Source organism: Leguminivora glycinivorella, chromosome 2 (assembly GCF_023078275.1).
Source record: "Leguminivora glycinivorella isolate SPB_JAAS2020 chromosome 2, LegGlyc_1.1, whole genome shotgun sequence".
Classification (NCBI taxonomy): domain Eukaryota; kingdom Metazoa; phylum Arthropoda; class Insecta; order Lepidoptera; family Tortricidae; genus Leguminivora; species Leguminivora glycinivorella.
This window is the reverse complement of record NC_062972.1, coordinates 33,215,699-33,226,676: the sequence shown is the minus strand read 5'-3', so window position 1 is coordinate 33,226,676 and position 10,978 is coordinate 33,215,699. Positions and strand designations below refer to the sequence as shown.

The window sequence follows — 10,978 nt, the reverse complement described above, 5'->3', positions numbered from 1 at the left end:
GTTGTCACTAAGATACTGTGCTCTAAGATTTGACATTGTGGTTTACAATAGGGAACCGTCGCACGCAGCCAAAAAACTGACTTTATCAGTGTTGGTCGTAGTTTTAATTTAATACATTCTTTAAAAATGAATCTAACCATAGAAGACAAGATTTGAATTTAGAATAAGCAAATTCATAAATTCAATGTAAAAAATCGCACACATTTTGTCAACCTGTACATGCAACAGATAGCCTAGTATCTACGAGTCAGTTCAAAATCAAAAGTTCCTTAAAATTGTCTATTAAAATTGAATGCAGTACCCACTAGTCGTAACTTAGCTCTAATTCTTATGACGTCAATTTTAAAACATAATGTTTTAACAAAATCTAAAAATACGCTAACACGAAACACCTATATAGTATCCATTCGCCTAAGAAACATGATTTATCTATAACAATAAAAAGTTTTTCACCACACCCCCGCAAGAAAAGTATAGTGTAAAATCGCCGTCAATAGAAATTGTCAACAATGTAAACAAACCATTTTATAACATATCAATATTCTAGCACAATTTTATTTCTTTAAAGGTTGAGGATCATAATGTGATATAAATTTATTATAACACATGGATTTAGCCAGTATCTGATTAGCAGAGATCGGATTTTTGTGCGTCATCTCATACTAAAAGTCATTAAAATGACGTAAGTCACTAAGAATGTCGCAAATCCGTCCGACCTCTGCTGATGAGTTACATTGAAAATTAAAGACATTTTGACTGCAAGGTTTGTTTAAATTGTTCATAAGTTCTATTGACGGCGACTTTATAGTATCAAACAAAATTAGACCAAAGAAATTCAAAATAGATAATTGAGAGCAACTTTCTCATCTCCTCAGCTTTACTTACCAAGGCAGTCTACCAGTTGGTGTGGTGAAAATTTATTTCTTGACAGTATAGTGCAGATTAGATCTACCTCTCCCAAAAGTATTATTTTTTGAAAATATACAATAATCACTTTGCAATATAAGATTAATTTTAAATGTATAATGATCGTAAGTTAGATAAGATATAGATTAAGTGGAATGAGTTCCATAAAGAGATATACTTTGAATCAACTGGTCATAATTTTGCATCTTATTGACATATTTTACTCTTGGAAGAGAGAAAAATATAAGTATTGTTTTGGGTGTGATCCGGTCTTTGCAGTGTGGCATTATATATATCATATATAATTAACGATAACATACAAATTACATAATACTATTTACAATGATCGCCCGCGACAGTTCCCAAATCGACGTTATACCTGAAAAATAAAAAAATAAAATTAAGCAAAAAAATTTTTTTATGGTATATTATAAATTTTTCCGATAAAAGAAGACAATCTTATGTAAAAAATAATTTTATATTCTAAATTATAAAAAAAATGTTATTTACACTATTTAATATTAAAAATAGTAGAAGAAAATAAATATTAAAATTCAAAACTCATTTGTGATATAAATAAATGCAAAAAACTATGCCCCGGGTGAGGCTCGAACTCACGACCTTAAGATTATGAGACTTACGCGCTGCCTACTGCGCCACCGAGGCGGGTACTGAGTCGACGAAAATAACCAACTATTGGTATTCGATTTATCTATACATAGAATTATACCTACATTTTCAGTTATCTAGTAAGATTAAAATGTTAAGTGCGATTTATTTTTGGATAGATTAGCAATAGATTATGAAATGAGTGAAATGGCAAAAATATGTAATTGGCAGGCACGGCCCAATGATATGGATTATATGAAATATCTAAGAATAATTTTGTTCAACCCTTTACGAGCCAGAGTACGTCAGTGCCATGAAAATTGCAACTTTGGAAATCAGACGTAGGGTCTCCCCAAACCTATCGACGCGGAATCGGTTTTAGCCGATCAAAAATCGTTTGTCAGTATTACGCGTCGGAAAGCAGAGATATTTTTGATCGACGAAAGCCAATTTCGCGTCGATAGATTTGGGGAGACCCTTAAGATCGATCGGAATATCTGTCTGATTCAACTTACATTTTTTTATTGGGACGCAAACGAACAGCGCCTGATGGTAAGCGATCACTGCCGCCCATGTACACCCGAAACGCCAGAAGTGTTGGAGGTGCGTTGCCGGCCTAAGATGGGTGTGCGCTCTTTCCATGTCCAACAGGAACTTTTTACCTAATTAAAGTGTAGTTCAGTGGACTTACCGGAGACTCGTGAACCCTGGACAGGTGTAGAGCGGGCGGCGTGCGCCACACGGCCGAAGACGTTCTCTTCAGCGCCGCGCGCTCCACGGCCGGGAAGATGGCTCGGAGGTCCACGTTGTGCACGCGCACCGAGAACAGAGAGTCCACGAGACCGTTGGGCAGCAAGTGTTGGAGGGCTAGTTGACGATGCCGCGACTGAAAGGAAAACAAACAGGCTCATTGTTGTGGAATGTCATTACCCGCCCCGTAGCCGAATGGCATTTCTACGACGCGAAAGGTAGTCTGGCCCGGTCGCGCCAATACGCAAGAGCGATAGAGATAGAGTCGTTTCGTGAGCGTTTTTTCATTCGGCTACGCACGCAGGAACTCAGTTGCGTATCTGGTTTAAATCCTCAATTGCTGCGTACGCAATTTCGAGTCAGCCGAAAGTTTACCTCTAAGTATTCAGCACGGGTAGCATGGTCGCGCGATAGACGATAAAATATCAAGCCGTCCCTATCGCACTATTACTAAGTGCGATAGGGACGGCCAGATGTTTTATCATTAATCGCGCGACCATACTTGCCTGCCTGATCATCTTTTTATCAATCAGTTATATTGATATTAGTATATTGTATGTCGAGGTCGTAGTTTTTTCTTTTTTTCAAAATTTTAATTTTGTGGTTAGATTAGTATAGACTGCTGCAGACAGGATGATGGTACAATAACAATAATAAGATCAATAAGGATGATGACTTGTACTCAAAATATTAATGTGGACGAGAAAGAGATTTTAAAAAGTAAATTGTAAGTATGATTATGGATCACACCACACCAAAGAGGATCGAGTGTTATAGAGAATTACTGTCAAAGTAAAACGTGTAATCACAGTGCATAGACTGCCATCTCTCGACACAGGCTTAAAACTTTTGAACCTCCGTTTTACAATTTGGCCCATATTCTTAGCTTGATATGTGTTAAAATGTCAAATATTAATATTAGCGCCATCTAGCCGAGCGTACCCCAAAGGTGTATCGCCATCTAGCTCACCGTACCTTTTTCTGTATGTGTATGGTTTTGAGGTACGTTTTTCTCTTAGACTTTATCGGTCTATACGGAGTTATATAAGTCTTTGATCACACGAACCAGGTGCCGCAGCAGAATGCATGGCGAAACGAAAACGAAACGCCGCGAAAGGTAGTCTGGCTCTGTCGCACCAATACGCAAGAGCGATAGAGATAGATGTCTACGAGCGTTTCGTGAGCGTTTGTGCCATTCGGGTACGTACCCTGAGCTGTTCAAGTCTTGAAGTAAGAATATTAAAAGTAATAGCTAGCCATACACGTACGGATTTGTGTAAGGAGTAGCGGACACATCGGATCCGTTGGTTTTGAGCGAGGTCAGCGGACAGATACCAGGGGCCTATTGCATAACAATTTACAACTTGTATTACAAGTGGAACTCTCTTTCTTATAAAATGAATTGGAGGGGGACTACCGCTTGTAATATGAGTTGTAAATTGTTATGCAATAGGCCCCAGGCAGACAAATCTGTGGTCAACAGACACATCAGCCAGGCAGATCCGACTGAGAAATCCGTACGTGTATGGCTGGCTAATCCAAAGAGTGGAACAATGAGTATACCTTGCACCAGGCGGGGGTGGGGAACTTGGACGGCGCTTCATCATCATCATCGTCCGAGTTGAGGTGCTGGAAGCCGTCCTGCATGTACACCGGCTCCATAGGGGGCGCTTTGGTGCCGTTCTTCAGCGGTGTGTGCACTGAAAAAGTAGTATTTTATTTGTTTTACAAGGAGCAGGGTGTCCACTTTCTGGAAAGTCAGGGAAAGTCAGGGAAAAGTCAGGGAAGCTCATAGTGGTCATGGAAAGTCAGGGAAAGTCAGGGAAATGATTTGGAGGTCAGGGAAAAACTTGACACCAAGAAAAAAAAATCAAAAAGTATTGAAAAAATAATATGATTTCTTGGGTTGGCCACATCCATGACAGCAAAAATGGATTCCCGGTAGTGATTTTAAGGCCACTTAAAATTGTCTCTTTAGACTTTTCATGACAAGTATAGTACCTGGCCTCCATCCCAGTGATTGCTAATGAGAGATATCTTCATGCTCTAGCTGATCTTAATTTATCCGGCCCAAAATCGTAAATGCGGAAAAATCTACATTTTTTTTACACATTGCGTGCCCTACCCACATATTCCAAAATGGCGAAGGGGGTCGGGAATAAATTCAGTTATTGTGATTCAGATTAACTAGAAAGTTGCACCACAATGTCACCATGTACAACATTCATAAGGTAGGTGCTTCTGTTAGGACGATGTGAAAAAGACAAAGTTACGTCGCTGTCCAAATTCTAAGTATCTATCCGACAATCCAAAGCGGAGTTCCTCATAAAGATAATGGTAAAAGCAAAACGTCACATAGAGGCGCAATTTGTATGAGTCAAAGGAGCATAGGAGGATAATAAGCGTGACGATGAGAGAACTTCAAACGCTTGGAAACCTAAAGGCATGTAGTGCCAAAACACCTAAATGGGCATCCTGACGCTGACAACAAAGAAAAAATTTCGCGCTCGCTTCGCTCGCGTTTACCATTTTTCGTTTTATAAATTTAAATTCCCTTTGTTTTCGTGGAAGTTTCGCGAATTTTTCATAAAATTTAAGATTTTTTTAGAATCATTCCGTAACTTTAAATAAAAATAATATGTAATTAATAACATTATACCAAACTGTATGTCGCTTGCTTACATAATACTAAGTTAATTTATAAATTGCTATGTATATTATTGACATGTAAAATATTGTGTTTTATGAATAAAGATCTGAATCTGAATCTGAATCTTGCACATAACCACTCTGCTCTGATAGACTAGGTACTCCATTTTGTTTCCTATGTTATGTACATAATAACTACTATCAGCCCCAGGGACGTATAAAAGGTGAAAAATTTTCGCGCTCGCTGCGCTCGCGAGATATTTTTTTCTGGTGTAGGATATCTAAAGGCGCCGAAACTCAAACTCTCTCTACCCTGAATGATGCACGGGCCGGCACTGGTATAGCCAAAAGTAAATGGCGATAACTACCAACTACAGATTTCGTTTACGTTAGTTTTATAAAACCAGAAATTAAAGTTTAATAGTTAACCTTAGGTACAAAAGTATGAACTGCCTTGCAAATTTTAATATTTCGTACTTTAAACAAACAAACAAACAATAATTTATTTGCAAAAAAGGGTATAGTTTACAGATCTTATACGAAGTAAACAGTCGTTGGTTTCACCTTTTTTAGCCGTGTACAAACAGCATGCAAATATGTGAAAACTGTGAAAGTGTCTTAAAATAGTAATTACACAAAGTTTATGACTAAAATGGACAACTTATCATTATATTATAATGAGACATTATACATTATATTTACAGTCGTTATCAATAAATACAACATTATATATACATTTCTACTCTGTATTATTTAAAAATTCTTTATTACTATAGAAGCACCGTTCAAGAAGCCAATTTCTTAAGGTTTTTCTGAATTCATTGCCTTCTAGTACTTTAATTTGAACTGGCAACTTGTTAAATATTACAATACTCATATTAAAAGCATTTATTTTATATATGTTTGACATACAACGTGGCTGATTGAGGAGATTTTTATACTGCAGCCTTGGGTTAGGACAAAACAATTCTGACCGCTTAACGTAATAATTTGGATACTGTTTAACAAAAGTACAAATTTTTAATATGTAAGAGCATGCCAATGGCAAGATGTTAAGCTGCTTGAACAAGGGTCTACAACTACTGCCTGCAGGAGCATTTGCGATTACGCGAATACATTTCTTTTGTAGCTTGAATGCCTTTTCAACATCCACAGAATTGCCCCATAAGATTAGGCCATAGTTAAGAATGGATGATACATGACCATGGTAGGCTGTAAGTGCAGCTTCAGGTGATATAGTCTCGCGTAACTTTCTTAATGCAAATACAAAGCGGTCGAGCCTTGAACATATTGATGCAATATGTACTTTCCAGTTAAGATGTGTGTCGATATGTAATCCCAAAAACTTTATTGTATCGGTTTTCTGAAGAGAAGTACTGTTAATATTGATGTTAAGATGAGGAGGGGTTGCACCATATGAATAGAATTGCATGTACTGAGTTTTAGATAAGTTTATAAGAAGGTCATTATTAGCTATCCAGTTATTAATATCTGTCAAGGCTTCATTTACATCTGCTTCATAAGTACTTGGTTCTTGGCTCCTCTTCTTTATTATTATAGTTGTGTCATCAGCAAAAAGTATGGATTTTTGCTGTGTGGCTTTTGGAAGATCGTTGATAAATATTAAAAATAGCAGTGGACCCAAATTACTGCCCTGAGGTACTCCTGAAACTATATTTCGAATAGGCGATCTATATACAGATTTGTGTATTTGATTTTTAATTTCTACAAATTTAGAGATTTCCGTGCATTGACTTCTATTATCTAAATATGATCTTACCCAATCGTTCGAATGGCCTCTAACTCCATAAGCATCTAATTTTTTAAGTAGTTTAGAGTGATCAACTAGGTCAAAAGCTTTGGCCATATCGAGGAATATTGACATTACCGGAGATTTGTCATTAATGGATTCAGTTAAGTATTTAATAAACTCAAAACATGCCGCCTCTGTATTGAGACCTTTTCTAAAGCCATATTGATTTGGGTGTAAGAGATTATGTTTGGTTAAAAAATTTTGTAATCTTATGCAAAAGGCTTTTTCTACTATCTTTGACAATATGGGCACAATAGTGATTGGTCTGTAGTTACTAGGGTCTTCACGAGATCCCTTTTTGAATAGTGGTTTCACAATAGATAATTTTAACTGTTCTGGAAAATAACCCTGACTAAAGGACAAGTTAATCAAATGTGCTAGAGGTATGCTTAAAAGTGATCCGGTCAATTTTACTATTTTAGTTGTTATATCGTCAATGCCAGAAGTGTTACTGTTGTTTAAGGACATAATAATTTTAAGTATTTCGTTTGAATCTACAGGCATTAAAAACATTGTAGGTTGACTGATTTCAACATTGATACGCCCCTGATTTTTGTTACCTTTACTCAAGTCAATAAAATAGTCGTTAAAAATTTTGCAAATATCTTGTGGATTGTTGTAACACTTGTCATTGATTTTTAATTGATCAATATCAGTTGCACTGTTAGTGTTTGACACTTGTGATGCTATGATATTCCAAGTTGCCTTACATTTATTTTGGTGTCTAGATATGTATTTACTATGGATGATCTGTTTTGATTTATTAATGCATTTACTTAATAATCTACTGTATCTCTTAAATGAAAAATCACTGGCTAACTTGTTTCCGCTATTTCTAATTTGGAAAAGCATCTGTCGTTTGACGTGACACGACTTACGGATACCTTTAGATAGCCATTGAAGTTTGCTTTGCCTACTAATAATTTTGACTTTAATGGATGGGAAACATAAGTCATAAAACAGTGTAAGTAAGTCATAGAACATGTTGAAGGCTTCACGGGCGTTATTACAATTTAAAACATCACTGAATGAAAGAGCCTTTAAACTGTCTATAAATTTTTGGATATTATCACGACAATAATCCCTCTTAATTTCAAACCATGTCGTATAAGACTTTATTTTATTAATGTTTAAAAAGAGACATTGAGCTCTATCGTGATCAGATAAGTCAAGTTTGAGATTGTCCGATTGTACACCACGCATGTTACTGGCCATTTGATCAATACAGCTGTTAATTCTAGTAGCAGTCTTTATGTGCATAGTAAAGTTATAGTTTTTTAAAATACTAGTTAAATCTTTCGTAACGGCATTATCTTTTAGGGTATCTATATTCCAATCTCCGCAGACCACAATTTTTTTCTTTTTGTACTTAAGGGCTAGATATTGTAACAAATTCTCAAGCTTATGTAAGAATACACCATAATGAGATTTTGACTGTTGTGGTATTCTATAAATCGTTATTATTATTAAATTTATGCTAGTAACTAAAATACCACAGCATTCAAAATAAAAGTTAGACGCTAACTTAGGCATAATGTCAATTGATTGAACTTCCAGTGACTTCCTAACAAGTATTGCTGTGCCTCCTCTACATTTATCTCTACAATATGAAGCAGCTAATTTAAAGTCATTTAATTTTATATTCTTTTCAGAGCCTTTTTTGACAAATGTTTCACTTAGACAGATAACATCAATGCTTGCTCCGAAAGTTGTTTTGAAATTCATTAAGTGTTATTTCTAAAGTATCAAGTTTATTTAACAATCCACATATATTTTGGTGAAATATCATAAATTTATCCAGATTTCTACTACTGTCATTATAACTACGTTTTTGCTGAGTTACAATGTTATCAGACTGAGAAGCGACGAAAAAACTTATTGACTGTTGAGCGATGTTTATCAGTTTCGCCTAAGTTACACTTGTCAACGTGTTGAGTTGTCATAGGGGTGGGGCTGCATTTACGGTCAGGGTGTGAGATTTTAGGTCTCATGATGTTACGTTGTAAGAGTTGCAATTGGTAAGAATCAGTATATAGTGAACATGCTATTTGGTGATAAATGCTTGTTGTAAAATATTTCAATGTTGTGAACTTACTGTGGTTATTAAACGGCTTGTACTCACGTGTCAGAAAAGTACAATTATGGAATTGCTCAACAATATATTTTAGCATGTTGTTTAGTGGAGTTTCATTTAAGGATTTATTGTAAGCTACCTGTGTTACAATAACATTTGTTTGGGATGCTTGTTGTATGAAATGGTATAAGTTCGCAAATAGTTTGCTAGGGTTGCAGTCGTTGGTGCCAGTAATGATAATCAAAAAATCATCCTTGGTCAACTGTGGTCCATTTTCTGGTAATGCGCGCAGAACGTCGATAGTGTCAGCCCCGGGGTTTGAATAGCATATTATATCGAAGTAGGAACCGTACATGCTATTTAGAGATGAGCCAAGATTTCTTCCTTGCTGATCAGCTAGTACAACAATTTTTCTTTTTGGCAAGTGAAGCTTGATTCTGTTTTCGTAATCATCTTGAAATTGGTTTTTATATATATCAGATCTATTGGAGGTTTGCGAAAATTTCATTCTATTACTATTGTGGTTCATTTTCATTGGAGTCTGCATGTTGCTGGCGTTGCTGCTAGATAAGTTCATTGCTTGGGTGGATTCAGATGTATTTTCCTCAATTTGCACGACAGGTGGCGCTGAGGAAGCGGCAGCAACTGGTGGGCGCTCTACTACAGAAGTTTCAGTTTTATTCAAATTTTCTTCCATATTCTCTGCACTTTTTTCAGTTGAGAAATTTAACTTAGTCTTTTTTCCTTTTTTCCCCTTATTGTTGCTACTTTTATCCATGTTAGATATAGGACTGCAAACCGGTGTTAACTTTTTTAATTGTAACTCACATTCAGTAAGCCTCTTAGTTAACGATTTATTTTCAGCTAACAATTTCTCAATTTCCGTGTCAGCAGAATGCAGTTTTTCTTTCAGTTCGGTAATTTCATTTGACATTTCTTGATGTGTGTAACTGCTATTTAATCGTATATCACGATAGTTGCTATGAAATACTGGTGTTCTCGAAGTAGATGCATCATCAAATTCGTCTTCTGACATTTCTGACAATCCAGAGAAAGAATTTTCGGTCGGAATATTAACTTTGATTTTCTTTCTAAATGTAATATTCTCGCGCGGAAAGTTTGGAGACGAAAAGTCTACTTTTGGGCTAGACATACAGCTTGGGCATGTAAATGTTTTCTTATCCTTTTCCATCAGTATAAAACGACTTAAAGTTACATGTGTACAGTCCATGTGGAAAGGCTTTTTACAACTTACACATAGTAGGCGATATTTATTTGCAATAGTATTATCACATTTACTGCATTTGGTCTCCATTTCGCAATCTGAGAGCATTTTTGATAATAACGCCCTCTCTTGACGAAGTCTGGTATTATGCTGCAATATTGTAAACAGCGCCCTCTAGTGATGAATAGCTTTCATGGTAGTTCCTACCTGATATATTTGTTTCCGCGCCCTCTAGTGGCGAGTAGCTTATTCATTAATGGCGGGAAATCTGTTTACCATGTGTCAAAGTTAGCGTCGGTTATGGCGGCAGTTACGATTTCAAATAAAAGCTTATTTAGAATGAGGTTATTTTTGCAGTTCAATTCAAAAAATATTATCTAGGCACTATTATTGTTAAATCACTCTCAAATTCACAGGTTTAAATGTATTTTGGTCTATTTTTATGACTTAAAACTAAGTTTTTAAGGATGCACAAATTGTTTAGTACGTCCGTATTTTGGTACACTAATTCACTTCTTAAATCTTAAGTTTGTATGTTTACGACGAGATAACATTTGTACACGATATTTGTAATGTTTTCAACACTTTTAGTTCACTTTTGAGTCTATATAACTGTGTTTTCTATTTTAAATTGACTATAAAACGGAGCGTATGTTTACGTGTCGCGCTCGTAGCGCCCTCAAAGTAGAAAACAAACATATTCCAGAAAAAAAATTAGATTGACAGACGGACAGACAGACGCACGAGTGATCCTATAATGGTTCCGTTTTTCCTTTTTAAGGTACGGAACCCTAAAAAACTTATTTTTTTTAGGTTTTTTTTTCAAGACAGAGAAAAAAAACCGTTTTTTTTTGCAACCTTAAGCAAAAGTGGTAAAAATGAAAAATTTGGTCAGGGAAATTTTCTTAAATGGTCATGGAAAGTCAGGGAAAAGTCAGGGAATTTTTTTTGG

General features: G+C 35.9%; 1 protein-coding gene and 1 non-coding gene across 4 annotated transcripts in view; both read right to left on the bottom strand.

The window, feature by feature from the left end:
* Window positions 1–645: 645 nt before the first annotated feature.
* Window positions 646–10,978, bottom strand: part of LOC125237576 (inner centromere protein B) — a 33,671-nt gene continuing 23,338 nt past the window's right edge. For all 3 annotated transcript variants that reach the window (XM_048144708.1, XM_048144717.1, XM_048144726.1), the window contains 3 exons: window positions 3,829–3,965; window positions 2,207–2,401; window positions 646–1,285 (listed from right to left, as the gene is read on the bottom strand). In XM_048144708.1, the coding sequence (XP_048000665.1) occupies window positions 1,280–1,285; window positions 2,207–2,401; window positions 3,829–3,965 (338 nt within the window). In that variant the 3' untranslated portion in view covers window positions 646–1,279. The remainder of the gene's footprint in view (window positions 1,286–2,206; window positions 2,402–3,828; window positions 3,966–10,978) is intronic.
* On the bottom strand, window positions 1,500–1,572 carry Trnam-cau. Its single transcript has one exon. It is a non-coding gene; the product is annotated as a tRNA-Met (tRNA).